General features: G+C 34.0%; 2 protein-coding genes across 5 annotated transcripts; one reads left to right on the top strand and one right to left on the bottom strand.

Moving 5' to 3' along the window:
- Positions 1–9,256: 9,256 nt before the first annotated feature.
- LOC147531828 (uncharacterized) lies at positions 9,257–10,810 on the top strand. Of its 2 annotated transcripts, none has more exons than XM_086648923.1 (3): positions 9,257–9,917; positions 10,004–10,048; positions 10,313–10,810. In XM_086648923.1, exons 1-3 carry the CDS (start codon positions 9,355–9,357, stop codon positions 10,368–10,370), a joined length of 666 nt encoding a protein of 221 aa, XP_086505049.1. In that variant the 5' UTR covers positions 9,257–9,354; the 3' UTR covers positions 10,371–10,810. The 2 variants fall into 2 exon arrangements, with proteins under 2 accessions (XP_086505049.1, XP_086505048.1); XM_086648922.1 differs by having other exon boundaries at positions 9,283–9,917; positions 10,350–10,810.
- A 208-nt stretch (positions 10,811–11,018) lies between these two features.
- On the bottom strand, positions 11,019–15,778 carry LOC147531827 (uncharacterized). 3 transcript variants are annotated; one of them, XM_086648919.1, is made up of 3 exons: positions 15,550–15,778; positions 11,778–13,544; positions 11,019–11,674 (listed from the first exon to the last, which is right to left on the bottom strand). In XM_086648919.1, the coding sequence occupies exons 2-3, from the start codon at positions 13,507–13,509 to the stop codon at positions 11,364–11,366; spliced, it is 2,043 nt and encodes a 680-aa protein (XP_086505045.1). In that variant the 5' UTR covers positions 13,510–13,544; positions 15,550–15,778; the 3' UTR covers positions 11,019–11,363. The 3 variants fall into 3 exon arrangements, with proteins under 3 accessions (XP_086505045.1, XP_086505046.1, XP_086505047.1); XM_086648920.1 differs by having other exon boundaries at positions 13,640–15,572; XM_086648921.1 differs by lacking the exon at positions 15,550–15,778 and adding an exon at positions 15,295–15,312.
- Positions 15,779–15,968: the final 190 nt, after the last annotated feature.

The raw sequence follows: 15,968 nt of genomic DNA, 5'->3' as shown, positions 1-15,968 counted from the left end.
TTACTGCTTGGTTTTTGAGGGTATTCTTGAGCATATTTGGAGCAAGCATAGGACAATACGGAGGCACATGGTAGAATTGGATATACTTTGGTGATTTCTTTTCCTCTCTCTTTTGTAATTTCATATATTTTATAATTTCAATGAATATTCCTTAAATTTTATGTATAGCCAACTCTTCATCTAGGGTTGTAGATGAATCTTTGTTTGATCTTTTTGAGACATGATATTGATTAAATAAATCTTTTGATTGTTCTTTAGTTTAAATCAATTGTCTTATACATGATTATAAAATGGCTTTATGAAGAATATCTTTCGGAATTTAAAAAGTTTATTATATTACATTTCGAGTTATAACGGAAGAGGTTTAGTTGATTAATTGCATGTGTTAGAAAGTGAATTAATATACTTGATTTTAAAATCCTAGGTCTTTTCTCATCTTGCTCCCTTCCTCTTTAGTTTGTTATTGTTTTATCATTTTCAAAATCAAAATCAATTTAGGTTGTATTTGATTACATCTCGGGGAAAGGAAAAAAACTAAAGAAACTTTTTCTCTCAGAAACATTTTCTTCGGGAAACTTTTTCTTTGTAAACACTTTCTATAGGTTTCATGATTCTAACTTGGGGAAAGGAAAAATAAAATAAAAAATCACTATTATCTTCTTCTTCAAGCCTATGTACATCCATCATCCTCAAGTAATAAACTCAGATTTTTTTTTTTTGTTCTTTTGTTAGTTCTTTGTCATTTAAGCTATTTGAGTTCTTATATTGTTCATCTTATAGACCTATCTAATTCAAAAAATAAGGCATAAATTCATGAGATATCAGAGACTAAAGTTCAGGAAACTCAATTCGTTTCATTAATTAAGAATCTAATTAAGAAACTACAACCAAACTAAAGAAACTATAACAAAGAAAAACATCAATATTAATTTTTTGGTCCAATGAGCATGCCCCAAATCTAGTTTCCAAGAAACAACAGTGAGATTACATCACGGTTTCTCTTATAATGAAGGTAATTATGACCACTTGAAGAAGAGATTTAAAATTTAGGGTAAAGCAAGTGGAATAGGCGATGGAATAAGCATCCCAGGGTGTTTTTTTAATTAAAAGTGGTTGATGAAGTCCCTCAAATACGAGGACAGATTCTCATGGGAGGAGTGGGTCAGGCTTTCCCTCCATTTTAGGGAAAATTGAGAAAATTATTCACGTGATAGAAACTTTTTCATTCTCTAAAATGTTAATCGAACAAATGAAACTGTTTGATTTTAGAGAAACAATTTCCATTTCCCCTAGGAAAATGCCAATCAAACACGCCCTTAATGAAAGGGGGTTAAATTCTAGATTTAAAGCAAAGTTACTTGTCCTTGAGGATCGACTACGGTCTTACTTGATTTATTATCACTTGATCTCGTATACTTGCGGGTGGAAACTTTTTTTCGACATATCAATTGTCACTACGAAGTATCTGGACTTTTGAGTCGTACTAAGTAATAAATAATTTATGAACCTTCTGAAATAATACTTTTACCTCACCTTTAGATTTCATCAAACACACCCAAGTCATCCTAGTACAATCATCAATAAATGTAACAAACCACCATGACGCACCTAACCTAAGAACCTTGGATGGACTCCAAACATCAGAACCTAAGATGATAAAAGGAATTGGACATTTATTTAAATTTAACGGTGATGTAGGATGATTTTTTGAAAGTGCACAAACATCACATCGAAAACTTGAAACATCACAATTAATAAATAACAATGAAAATGATTTTGTAAGGTATCCAAGGGAATCATGTCCCAGACGTCGATGCCATAACCATATTTCAACTTTACTTTTATCTTCCAAACTATTCACTACTAATGCCTAGCACAATTTAGTAGAGCTTTCAGATATTAAGTCCAAGTAATTCAGGCCAACAAATCACAACACAAAATAAATCGGTAGTTATTTAATCACACTGATAATAAATTAGGAGATAAAGATGGCACAACCAAAACAGAATTCAAATTCAGGGTGTCAGTAAGAGATATAGGTCATTCCCCTACAACAAAGGTTGAAGTGTCATTGGCGGTAGATACACATTTATTTGAAGATTGATTAATGGTTAAAATCTGTCTAAAATCAAAAGTCATATGATTTGTTGCTTCAGAATCAATTATCCAACTATTATTCAAAACATGTGTAGATATTTAAAACCTTACCTACGTTACCTGTAGTGGCTACCATTGCTGAAGCTTGCTCAATAGTTGAGTTATCTTCCTCCGTCTCAATAAGTGCAGCTACAAGGGTCTTCTTGGAGTTTTTCTTTCGATTATGATCCCACCATTCTAGATAGTCTACTAGTTCATAAGAACGACTTTTGGTATGACTATTTTTGTTGCAGTGAGTACACTTAATAAGTAGATTTGTCAGATTGATCAATAGCTTTAACAAGATTTGGCTTTGTATTATTGCGAGTAATCATTGCGGAAGCATCATTTGTTTCAGATTCTCCGTTCATTGTTGTGCATTGAACAAGCTCTCGGCGAACCAATACATAACACTCTTCCAAATCAGGAATTGGATCTTTTCTCAAAATTTCACCCCGAATTTGTTCAAATTCACCATCTAACCCAGCAAGAAAAATATGCACACATTCTTGTTGAACTGATTTACGATAAGATACAATATCATTTTCGTTTTCCCTGATCACTTTTCACGGTGATCTAATCTAAAGATCTCAACCAGTTCACCGTAATATACACAGAGTATCCTCCCATTCTGTTTGGCGGAAAACGTCCTTTGATTGAATGAGAAGACATCATAAAAAGCTTTACATAAAGCTAGCTTTCCAAATGTCACGAGTTGTAGGTAAACGAATGTATCACTTCATAATTTCTGGAGTCAAATACATCAACAAGCATCTCTTGACTTTTTGATTTTTTGCATACCACTTCTCATATTTAATGTCATATTCAGTATGTGGTAATGAATTACCACGAATAAACGAAAGTTTTTCTTTTCAAGGATATGCATCTCCATGATTTGAGACCACATATCATAATTTTTTTCATTCAATATAATCCATGAATTAAAGGATCCCTGTGACTGAAAAATCGTACCAATTTTCAGATCTATCTTTACCATTATATTAGTTATAAAGAAGAAAGTATATCAGAAAATAAAATAAAAATTGAACCTCTGAGAAGATATGTTTTACCACCTCAAAGCTTTGTAAACTGTGAGACAATACAGACCACACAATAACAATTAAAGTTATTGTTTTGTCTTTTTGTCTTCTTTCTAATAACAAAATAAGTTTTCTCTTTAAAAACAAGAAGATGAATATACAGATAAAGGTTCCTTCTCCTTCAACCGACAGAAATTCGAAGTAAAACCTAAGATCATTGGCTCTGGTACCAAGTTTAAAGTGATCAAAGAAATTATTTTATTACTTGATGATTACAAAAGAAATACAACACTCTATTTATAGAGTTAGAATACTACTAGTTTTTAATTTTACAATATATTTACTAATTACTAGTTTCTAGGATCTTTACTAGTTTCTAGGATCTTTACTAGTTTTTAATATTTGCTAATTCCTAGTATCTCCATATAGGAAGGATATTATATGAGATATCTCAAAATATGAAAAGATATTGTAACAGTTTTTACTACTTAAACTCGTGGTTAATTCTCACTCACAATTTCAAAACGTTTTTTTTCCCTCATGTACTCACGTGTCATTTACACACACATTTGATTTTGTCTAGAAAATAGCCTCTAACCAAAAAATCGAGTTTGATCAGAAAACCGAACCTCTCTTTCTCAATTTGTTGTCTAACTCCTCCTCCAGACACTGTTACCTATTTCACCATTGGTAGCTCATTTTAACCGCTGTAACGTTTGAGGTACTTTAGAGAATAAAATGAGGGGTGAAAAGAAGCTATTGATTCCACCATTAAGTATATGTTCTTCTTTTCTTTTTTCTAGATTGGTGGTTATTGGCCAGCAAAAGTGGGAATGAGAAGAAGAGTGATTTTGGAGATAAGAAGAAATTTTGGGATTTTAAAGAGTTTAACGAGAAAAAGAGAGATTTTAACAGTGGACTAGAGTTCGGGCAGTGAGGGGGAGTAACCCGTGACTTTGTCAAAAGAGATTTTCCAATTCAACCAGAAGTGAGGGAGTGAGAGTCTCGTATTAGTGGTAAGTGCCAAAACAACTACTGGCATGTCCTTTTAGCAACACCAACACCACATTTAATCTTTGACCTTAATTTCCCGTGCACAAGAAGAAAGTTTGACAATGTCCAAAGTTGTTAGTGACAAACTTACTAAAAAGACTATCGCGCAAATGATTAGTGCCAATGTGGTCTATTAAGGTAACATGGTCTATTGAGGCAATGCTCATTTTCCTTCTCTTTCAAAAAAGTCGCCTTTTTGGCGTCTTTCAACCCACAATATTCTTTCTTCTTCTTCTTCTTCTTCTTCTTCTTCTTCTTCTTCTTCTTCTTCATTTGTCTTGTTCCTTCTTTTTCTTTTCCTATCAAACCCTAGATTTCTACTTCAATATTCTTTAATGAAACATTATTAAAAACTAAACCTAATGAAACAAAAACTTAGTTTAAGAAATTAACCTATAATAACAAATCAATTAATCATGGTGGCCAATACGTGGACAATCGTTTTTCTTATATGGACAACTATTTTATGTGGACAACCAAAATAATTAATTTTTTAATATGGACACCAGTTTCTAAGGGGACAACTCTCTATTATTTTCACTCAAGTCCTCTTAGAATTAGATGTATTATTTTAACACCTCCCTCTTTTTTCCATAAATCCTAAGTAAGTTTGTCTTCTTTTACTACTTCATCTTCATCATCAACCCAAAATTCTAGAGAGAAAATTTTTTTGGAGAAGATTATGGTATCAAACAAAGGGAAGGAAATTGTTGAAGGATATTCCTAACCAGAAAGATTAGATCTAAAAACCCTAAAACCCGTTAAACTTTTAAAACCTAGAAATCAAAAATTTCAAAACCCTAGATTTTTTTTTACAAACAAGTGGAGATTGATGAGTTTTATCTTCTTCATTCATCTAGGGTTTGATGAAAAACAAAAGGAAGTGGTAGAAACTATATTTTACTTTTAGTAGCAGTAAAAGAATAAGAATAAGACTAAGAAGAAGGAAGAAGAAGAAGATGATGGAGAAGATGATGAAGAAGAAGACGACTTAGGTTTTCAATTTTGAACTATTATTTTGTTAATGGTCCACAAGTTAGTAATTGTTAGTATTTAAGACTTTATGGAGTTGTCCCCTTATTAAATCAAAGTCAACTAAGTCAAGCATAATTGACTCGCACCGGTACCGAAAATAGTTGTCCATATAAAAAAAAAACAGTTGTCCACGTATTGGCCACCTAAATTATACATCACATGATGAAACCAAATCCATCAAACCGTAGCTTTCTACTTCAATATTCTCTTATCAAACATAATTACAAAAGTAAACCTTGATGAAACACAAACTTAAGAATTAACCTATAATACGAAACAATTAATCAACCATCACATGAAACAAAATCCATCAAACCCTAGATTAATATTTCATTGTTCTTTGCAAAAGTGCACAGTAACAATTATTTACTTTGAATCTCCTACAGCATCTTGATCCATACCCAATACTTCAATATCACAGCGACCGAGATCACATTGTCATGGAGGATAATAACTGCGTAAGAACAGGCAAGTTCTCCGGTCGATGACATCTTTGAATCAGGACGGATTTTTAACATGGATGAACTAACAGAAGTTACACATATAAGATCGTTGATAGTGGAAAAAATATCAAAATCTCTAAAGAGAGGAAAAATTGTTTACAGTCGAAGAAGATGGCCATTGTCTCTAGGGTCTGTGGGTATATAGCCCAAAATAATGTTCAAAAAGGGTTTAGGGTCCAATCTTCCCAAAACATGGATTTTTAGTTCTTTTACTCTTTGGTCAAAAAACCCTTACCATCTCTATTTTATTTCCAGTTATGTCCCAACTCTGTTTACACGGGATTTCTAAATGTGGGGCCGAGCGAATCTTGGTAACGGTTAAATGAAGCGTGATTTTTGGATTATTTCCGTTTACAACAAAATCCCTTAATCGACTTTCTCTCTCATCAGTTGTACTGTTTAGGCAAAAATCACAACTTTCCCAAATTGAAACGCTCCAAACTCCTAATGAGAAAATTGAATCGCCATTTTCCAGAAGGTAAGAAACCGGTTTTATTCTTCAACTTTCTTAATCTTTCAAGATTCCGATTCAGTTGAAGAGGTATCATCGTCATTAAAACGAAAAGGTTTCTCGATTCGTTTGGGTTTCGAACCATCATCACTTTCAGGTGAAAATCTATATAAAACCGAGTTTGCATGGTTATTTTTCATCATAAAGCAGTTTGTTTCAACGTTATGGTGAGATTTTGGGTTGATTTTTATGATTTTTTCTGTTGTGACATAGTTTCTGATGTTCAAAGCTTCGTCATAAATCAATTTTTAGAAATCTGTTTAATAAATTATGTTAATTTCGGTCCGGTATAACTTAAACTACTGTAAAGTATGTATAATTTATTCACAAGTATCCGTGATTTACCACAGGATTCGGTATTTTTTGATAAATAACCAATGATAACAACAAAAATTTAAAAGTTTTTAATTGATCAAACCTTGTAATTTCTGATTGTGGTCATTTATATGAAGGAACTTATATTGTATACTGATATACAATAAGTATGTATTACAATGGGATTTAATGATGTACAACAAATTATGATATACTAATGATAAAGTATAATTTTAAACGTTATATACCTAAACTGTAAATACGGTATTATGTATAATTTACAATAAATTATGCAAACTTTGTGAAAAATAATGAGATATTTATCACAAATAATGAAATCATGTTTCATTTCCATGTCTTTCAATATGAACATAGAATCGCATTTCAATGGTGCCCATCCATGCACTATCCATTTGCAATCTTCAACAGGACACACAGCAGTAACACGCTTATAATCATTCTTTATGAATTTGAAATCATGACTGGTGTTGATGCTATATTGCCTAGGAGCATACCGAAAAGCTTTTGCACCCCCAGAAAATAACTGTCCTGGTTCTGTAAATATCTTATCCCAACCATCTGATTTCAGTTTGATTTCCTTATTTTGATTTGATGATTCTGCCTGGAACTCCATCTGTGATAACAAAATGAGATAGATTAATCCAAATAAATTATATATACAAGTATATTATTTGCAGTAAATTATATGAACATTTGAATAAATTACATGTACTTTACAGAAAAGTACACAGGATTTACATATGTAAATCAAAGATGTTCTAATAATAAAACGAGAACTGTTTTGATATTAAATCATACATAATGTTCCATAAATTACGTATGATTTACACAAAATAATATAATGTCAATGTTATTCGTGAAAAATTTGCAGAACCAGAATATATATCATGTTCTCAATTTGATAAACATCGTAGGGAAAAGTTTATATAATTTACGTTACATTATGGTAATTTATTCTAAAGTATATATAATGTTAATTCTGTTATGAGTAACCGTGCGAAAGAATCACGTTTCATCAATCTGTACGGAAAAAAAAAATCAGATCTGAAGAAAATTTGAATATCATACTTTGCATAAACTTCAAATCTATTGATAACTGATATGACGATTGATTGCAAACAATAAGTAAAATCGATTTGTAAGATTTAGAAATGAAGTATTAATCTCATCAAGATCGTGATCATTAATACAAACTTTAGAGAGAAAAAGACAATAATAACTTTCTTGATCTGAAACAAAATCATCAAATAAGAAAATTGTTTACCTGATTAACAGTTAAGATGATGATTTTGAATAGCTCTAATGATAATGAAAAAGTTAATGGAAGATTTTCAATCGAAACATAATCAGAAATCATAAAAATTTGATTTGAGTTTTACCTGAACTTAGAAACTCAGTTTTCTGTTTTAATGGAGGATAGTTTCAGAGGATGAAGATGTACAGAGAGAGAAAGATAGGACGAGAAGGTTTCGGTTACAAAGTTTTCTATTTTAATGGAGGATAGTTTCAGAAGATGAAGATGTATAGAGAGAGAAAGATAGGACGAGAAGGTTTCGGTTACAAATTTAAGGAAGATAACGATTTCTTTCTTCCTTTAGAGTCGGTAATTGGAGAGAGAAACAGGGAGATAAAAAAAGGAAACGAATATTGGTCGATTTGAGCTTAAATTAGATCTTATATATATGGAAGGCTAGTTTAGGTATTATAAATTATTTGGTATTCTAGGGATTTGTGTTTTCTCTCTAGATGAGACCAAATGGACTAGATATCCATTTGTATTATTTTTTTTTGTTTTGAAACCCTTTATAGGATTAGAGAGGACTAAATGTCTTATTAGGGTCCGTTTTTTGAGCTATAAACTCAAAAATTCTTGTCTCTAGTTATACTTGGCCAACTTGTTTTGACCAAGTCTTGAGAAAAAAACATCATTACCTTTAACAACTTTGAACATTAGCTATGAAACTTCTCTATATTTGATGTTGAGCATTATTCCCGATGTAAAATACACCGAAATGTACAAAATTATTTTTATAACTTTAGCATGAATATATGCCCCACAAAAATATTCTACTGACATGTAGTAGAAATTTTCACATTATGATTTAATGCCCCACAAAATATGTAGAAATGTTAACCCTAGATTTGTGTATATGGAGGTGTTACAGCCCCACTTTAAAGAGCGCATAGCTCCAGTGCCAGTGATGTATGATGGGCTGCTCAAAAAAAAAAAAAAAAAAAAAAAAAAAAAGAGTAGGGGAAGGCGCATAAAGTGAGTATGTGGTGAGGAAAAATATAAAGAAATGAAGAGATAAAGTGGGACCATATGGAGGTTTATTTATGCACACATCCCTTTGTTTAAATGTCTACTCTAATAGGGTCCCTGAGGTTTCAAGTATTTACTTTTTGTAAAAGTCAACATGGTTTTAAAACACTTCGGCACAAAGGAACCAGGTCTGCTTTTTTCTAGGGAAAACAACACATGATACCGCTCAACCAAATCAGATTTCTCAAAATTCGAATATTTTAACATCTTCCTCTTATCTTAGTCGAGTAGCATCATCCTGTTATATAGAAAGTATATGGAGGGACTAAGCCTAAATTTGAGGATGTTGAAGGGGGAAATGTCAAATAGAAAGTAATATACGGAGTTAGGAAGGAAACTAGAAGTAAGGGAAGTGAAATGAAACCAGAGAGATAGATATCCATCTCTCATAAGAAATCAGGAAGAATTTACAAAAACATGTCCTTAGTTTATGGGAGAATAACAGTTGGAACTCAAATTCATCTTCGTCGTCATCCGAGTAGTACTTGCAGCAGCAGCAGCAGCAAAACCTCCATGGTGATTATGGGTAATGTAAATGACAGAATTAGGTACAAGAATAAGAAGAAATCAAAGAGGAAGAGCATCAAAATGGTTAGTGATTATCCCCTAAAATCTGAGGGATACTGCAGCAGCAGAAGTACTAGCAATAGGAGTGATAGGAGAACAGTAGCTTTGACAAGAATTTTAGCAGCAGCAGCAGCAGCAGTAATGGTGTTGGTTAGTACCAGTACAATAGCAAATGCAGCTTCCAATTCAAGAAGAGTATTGGATGATGAAACTTTGAACAACATTCCTCAGATGCTTTCATCGTCATCAGAAGACGAGTGTAATGGTGAACTCGATTGTAACAATAACAAGAAAAACCACAAGAAAGGAAAGATACAAAGGCCAAAGTCGAAGAAAGCTGAAGCTTGCACACGCAGTTGCGTAACAACTTGTGTCCGAGGTGGTGATGGCGAAGGCCCTCTCAATGCCTTCAGGTACCCAGCCACTTTGGTTTCTTAATTTAGGATAGACAAACTTGATCTAATTCTGGCTAATACTAAATGTTTATACTTTTATGCAGGCCACTTGTTGTTTTCAAGCAAGGATTTCGTTCTCGTCAATACTGGTATGTATACATGTATGTTCTAAGTAATATATCAAATGTTATTATCGCTCTTTGCCTTGTAAGATTGCTACAAATGGCCCTCACTAAAACACCCAATTTCGTCTGACAATGTAATTTTTTGTGAGGATGATCTCGTGCTAAACTTATAGATTGATGTGAAGTTAGTCTAACTGAAATAAGACTAAGCACGTCATGAAACAGGGGACCCAAATCGATGAGGTCTTGTGGTCTGTTTAATGGTTTCTCTATATGCTACATTTTCAGTCTGGTGGAATGCTCTGATATTTGTAATCTAATCAAGGAAAGTGAAGATGAACACTAACCATCCGTCGACATTCTTTGGAGTGATGCCTAGCTATGGGCGGAATTATCCGCTGATGTTGTTTCTGGTATCAGATACTTGTCCTTGGACCAAATGAATCAAAAAATACAGTGGAAAGATCTCAATGAGGTTGTAATTGGATGGTGTTTCTTCCTTTTCTACATCATTCATAGCGCCTTATTTCTGCTAGTCTGTTGAAATTTTCCGCTTCACTAGCAAGTGCTATTTTCTTCTGAAAACATTACTTTGTATTGAGACAATAATGACAGAGAAAAGATAGATATTTGGTTGCAGTTCTCAGACAGTGAATTGTATTTAATCAGATGTTTAAACACGAAAATTGCTTCTGAGATGTTCTGAGACAGAGAAAAGATTTCGTAAGAGAGCGAAACGAGTTTACTGTTATGGCTAATGGGTATTTGTTTTTGAGATGTTCTTAAGTTTGTTTTTCTCGCAATGTCTAAATATGATTTGTCTAATTCAAATGGACCCAAAATCAACCTAAATCAGTCATTTAGATGAGTCCAGACTTAAACAAACAGTATCAAACCTGACCAATTCAATTCAGACCTTGAATCAGATTTCATATCTGACTTAGAAAAAAGACACGGTAAGTTAGACAAATTAAGCCAGTAAAAAGTAGCCATATTTAACAAAAGATAACTTAACTGCACCAACAAATCACTAGTAAAAGTTCCATGTACATATCAACCTGTTGGATTTTGAATTGGAGCAGACTCCTTGCCCCTGCTCTCTCCATCAAAGTTTAGTTCACTACAAAAGTTTTCTATCATCCCAATATAATATATATATATATGTATGTATACACACACATGCCAACGACTCCCAAAAGTCAGCACCAGATGCCAAGCTCTCACAGCAGATCATAGAGGACTTGATCGAGCACAAAATAGTTCCTCATCCCATCTTCACCTCATTCTTCCTCTTATTTTCGTCGAATAACCATCTCACATGGCTCAGTCTTTGGTTCACTTATGAATTCCCTTCATCATTTTGTTCCACTATCTCATCAACAACCCATTCATTGATTTGCTCGATCTCTTCAGCGAAAATGTCACTATAATCTCCATTCGAGTATTGATACAACTTAAGATTGTGGCGAACAAATATCATCTCTTTCAACCTTTCTTGTTCTAATTTGCTTCTTTCGTTGTTATGAAACTGCTCAGATAAGCTCCTTTTCAGACCATATTTTAAAGCACCAGTACACGTCTGGCATAGAACCCGAGTAGCAATCTTTTGCAATTCAGGGTATTGGCCTCCATGCAAAGACCACCACATAGCTGCATGCAATAACCAATATATAGTAAAGCAGTTCAAAAGTTACCCTAACAAGTAATTGAATAATTGAACCCACAAGATGTAAGAAAGATAGAGCTCCCTAACCTGGAGTGAGTTTCGTCCTTTGATCAATAGCAGCTTCCTTGCCAAAAGAACCAATAGCCCCTCCATACGCATGTAATTGTGCTATCACTAAATCCTGTTTCTGTTTATCCTCTACCATGCGCACAATGCAGCAGAAAAGTCCACATTCAACCTCTGCATCAGAAGAGAAATCACTAGAATAACGAAGACTGGGATTCAAGAAGTAGGCAGCCGAATGGAGAGGGCTATGGAGTTGGTTATCCCAAATCTCATCAATAATGTTCCAGAAAGGCATGTATTTAGCTTTCTTGTTGTTGTATTCCTCTTTGATCGTCTCCTTTACCTGGTCCATGGTTTCATAAATGTAACCCAGTTGGGGTTTATTATCTCCACCATTAATTAGATGCAGAGAACGTATAAGCGGAGTACTCGCCTTTATTAGCATCCTGGCCTCAGCCCAAAATGACGAATCCCCAACTAAACGGGCGACCTTCCTTCCGTCAGTTGTAGAAGCCCAAGCCGAGTTCCTCCATGAAGATGAAGAAAACATCCTCTCCAAATTCTTCTTTCCACGTTCAATTTTCTCTAATGTTAAAAAGGGTACTGCAAAGCCGATCCTAGAGAAGCTAACTAGATCTTCTCCAAAAGTGTGTTTTTTCATGAGTTTTAACAAAGATCCACGGCTGTATATGAACCTTGTGATGGTTTTCACCTTACTAAGTACCTCTCTTGCCAGATCCATTGTCCCAATCTTATCCAACATGAGGCCTATACAGTGAGATGCGCAAAAAGTAAAAAAAATACTCCTATATTTATCGGCTAATATTTTGCCCACAGCCACCATAGGATTAAGTGTAGTATATGTAACGATCTGAACTACATTCTCGACTCCAACCTCCTCGATCACTCCACTTAACAATAAAACCATTGCATCAACATCTTCAGCTTTGTTTGAAATATCAGCGGACTTCAGAAATATTGGGCCTCGTGGACAATCAACTAAAAACATAATCAGATTCCGGCCTTTGTTATCCGTCCATCCGTCCAACAAAATACTACACCCAGTTCTTCCCCACGAAGATTTGACTTCTTCTACATACTCTTGTATTGCTTTTGTTTCTTCCTCTAAAACCCACCCTTTAAGGTCATCACTACTTGGACCTTTATACTGGGTTGATCCCGATCCAACGAGAGAACGTATCATCTTTTGGAAGGTAGCAGATTTTGCAGCATTAAAATCAATACCATTTTCGAGAAAGAACCTACCTACAGACCTTTGTGCTTGTCTAAGTGAGTCATCTTCAACCGAGTAAGACTTCGGAGTATGTGAATCCAACTTTCTGCGAGATAAAACTTGGTGGTCATCCTCCTCATCTGATGATGAGTCGGATATAATATGTTGTCTCTTCTTTGAAAAGTGGCGTTCAACGGATTTAAGATGGTTCCTTTTTTGGTCAGAGGAGTTAGAATATGAATCACTCTTTAATGGAGTATCTGAATCAAGCAATTGCACAACCTCCCTCTTCACCATTTCATTGTGCCTTTCAAGTACAATGCTTTTCATTTGTAGCTTCACATTCTCAGGAACTTCTAGACAAGGTAATACATCTCCACGTATTCCTCCTAAGTGCTGCTTAAGACGAGTATACCCACTTACCTGTTTGCCACAATAGTTGCATTTAACTCTTTGCCTTTTTCTGTCAACTAACGTACCATGATCATGAACATCTAAAGACACTTCAGCTCTATCCATTCTTAAACAAGAAAGCCTTCTGAGGAATGATTAATCTGCATTTGTAACAGATACAAATAAGGTTGAGTCAGTAAGTCCAATTTTTAGCTCTACTTCTTAATCGTAGTAGCATACTTGATAATGAAACTACCTAGTTAGGCCATCCGAACAAGTTATGCGTAAAAAGCAAATGCCGTAGTCATATTCACACAGACATGCCAAAAGAACATCTTCCATGAATCCATAATTCCATACATAAGAGTTAGTTGATAACTTCTCATTCATAGAGCAACTCAAATGGTCTATAAGAAATTCAAAAGAATTCATCAATATTTTGAGGTTCCTTAATATCCATACTTCCCCAAGTTGAAAATAGTAACAGGAGACATTTAATAGTTCTTGAGAAATCAAGACTGATTATCATGTATATAGATGGACTTAGATTCCCACAATAATTAAAAAATCAGTTAATTAAGTTGAACTACAAATGGAGTACTGAGGAGCCCAAATGCACCAGAAGTTCGAAAGGCTAACAGCCTATGAGACTTGAGGACAGAAATTTATAATTTTATGAGATATAATAGCGGGTCAAGCTAAAATTTGGACAACTTTCTAATAGAAGTATCCTACTTAAGGCGCATGTAAAGACAACCCATCAGCCAGTTCAAAGAATAAATCTCTTTGTAAATATGTGTGTGTGTGTGTGTGCGCGCGCGTATACATATATATAATGCAAGAATTTGAGTCTCGCAAGACTTGAACTTCAATATCAGGAACAGTCAGGGGTCTTCCAATTTACCAGAGAATTTCGCCAGAGAATTAAAAAGAAAGTTTCTCTCTTTCGACTTTTAGTAGGTGGACCAACAACAGCCTTCAACCGTAAAGGGAAATAACTCCAGAAAAGGTGGGTTTAGGAGATTCAAATTATAAAGCATACGAGAAAAGAAGCATTAAATACCCATAGCACGGAAATCTAGCTGGAAACAAACTAAATATCCGAGAAAAATTCCTCAAAAGCAGAAGAAGAAGACGAAAAAAGAGAGGTACAAATGCAGCAATTCTGTTAATAGTTGCAACTTTTGCTATAGTCAACAATGTTGATACTTTAGAAGAAAACTACGAATTTTAGAGGATGATCCTCCTGATGAACCAACCATACATCAAAACAAGACAAGTTAACCATACTACCCGTCATTTATTAAAGCGAAAACTCTGCATACACTGTGTTTTCACACGCTTAGTGTGTTGTTCGCTCCGTCTGGCTCACATAAGACATAATCCAACAAACAATTTTTTATGGGCATTTCCTACTAACCATGAAGATAATCTTCATGAAAAATTATCCCATTTCCGAAGTCAACGTTGAAATAAACTTCTTTCAACTGTTGATTTCAAACAAACCCAAAATACCTTTTGGTACAGGGTCAGAGGAGTTAGAGTGGAAGCTTCAATCTTCATCTACTTCATCTAAACACCAAGAGAACTCTTAAACTAAATTGATAGACTAATTCAAATTTAGACTTCAAACTCAAAAATTTGTATGCAGATCCCTAGTCAAGTCCACAGACATGAACAATATACTGGTCCAGTAAAAAATGGGTATGCAAATATCACATGCATTATCCTGAAAAATTCAAAATGAACACAATGCATGATATGGGCGATCAAGCAAACCCCTTACTAGATGTGAAGAGCTCATTTCATGAAAACCCTATTTACTCAATACAAAAACCTAACAAGATAAATTCCTTAAAAAAGAAAAGAACAGTACTGAAACGCCTAAACCCACTTCAAACAAACAATCACCCCCATTTTTCTCTGTTCTTCTCTTCAAACAAAAATAAAAAGGTGAAAATGGAGAAGAAAAGGGTTAGTCCAATACAACATCATTACCCCCATTCAAATAGCCATTAAAATACAGTCATGGGTAGGGAAACCGATCAAAAAAAATTAATAAAAAGAAGAGGGAAACGGAACCCCACCCACTGAAGCAGATAAAAAAAAGAAGATGACAGTAAAATAAAGTAGAAAACTTTGGTGATGAAGATGACGTTTACTTACTTTTGTCCAAAGGGTTCCTTCGGATTGAAAATGGATTTAGGGTTGTCTTCTATAAAATTGAAGGGTTTAAACTAGGTTTTCTCTTTAGGTTTGGTTTGTGATGAGGGTGAAAACATCAATGTTAAGAAGATGAAAATGAGGAAAGTTTGAATCCTATCTGTATTACTGTAAATCACTGTGTAATGGAAGATTCCTCTTTTTCTGTGGGTCCCACGTATTCTGTCCGACCAATATTTGATTTTAGAAATTTTTTTTTTTGTTGCAAATCTGATTTTAGGTAGTTCAACAAAAAAAAAAAAAAAAAAATCTGATTTTAGGATTTTGGTGTATGGATTTTTAATAGGGTCAATCGGTTTTTAGTTCAAAATAATATTCTAAGTGAGGGTTATTCGTTCAGAACTTGTATCAGATCTTCAAAA

The sequence above is a fragment of the Eschscholzia californica genome, unplaced genomic scaffold, assembly GCF_041429995.1.
Source record: "Eschscholzia californica isolate CP2 unplaced genomic scaffold, dmEscCali1.0.p SCAF_6, whole genome shotgun sequence".
Taxonomy (NCBI): Eukaryota; Viridiplantae; Streptophyta; class Magnoliopsida; order Ranunculales; family Papaveraceae; genus Eschscholzia; species Eschscholzia californica.
The sequence above is the reverse complement of the archived record's forward strand: the minus strand, read 5'-3'. Positions and strand labels throughout refer to the sequence as shown.

Excerpts from the sequence above, each read along its gene's own strand:
- LOC147531827 (XM_086648919.1), bottom strand. The coding sequence starts at position 13,509 with ATGGATAGAGCTGAAGTGTCTTTAGATGTTCATGATCATGGTACGTTA. Across the intron at positions 11,675-11,777 it reads AAGGACGAAACTCACTCCAG|CTATGTGGTGGTCTTTGCAT; the intron begins GTTAGGGAGCTC and ends TATTGCATGCAG.
- LOC147531828 (XM_086648922.1), top strand. The coding sequence starts at position 9,355 with ATGTCCTTAGTTTATGGGAGAATAACAGTTGGAACTCAAATTCATCTT. Across the intron at positions 9,918-10,003 it reads GGCCCTCTCAATGCCTTCAG|GCCACTTGTTGTTTTCAAGC; the intron begins GTACCCAGCCAC and ends ACTTTTATGCAG. Across the intron at positions 10,049-10,349 it reads TTTCGTTCTCGTCAATACTG|GAAAGTGAAGATGAACACTA; the intron begins GTATGTATACAT and ends AATCTAATCAAG.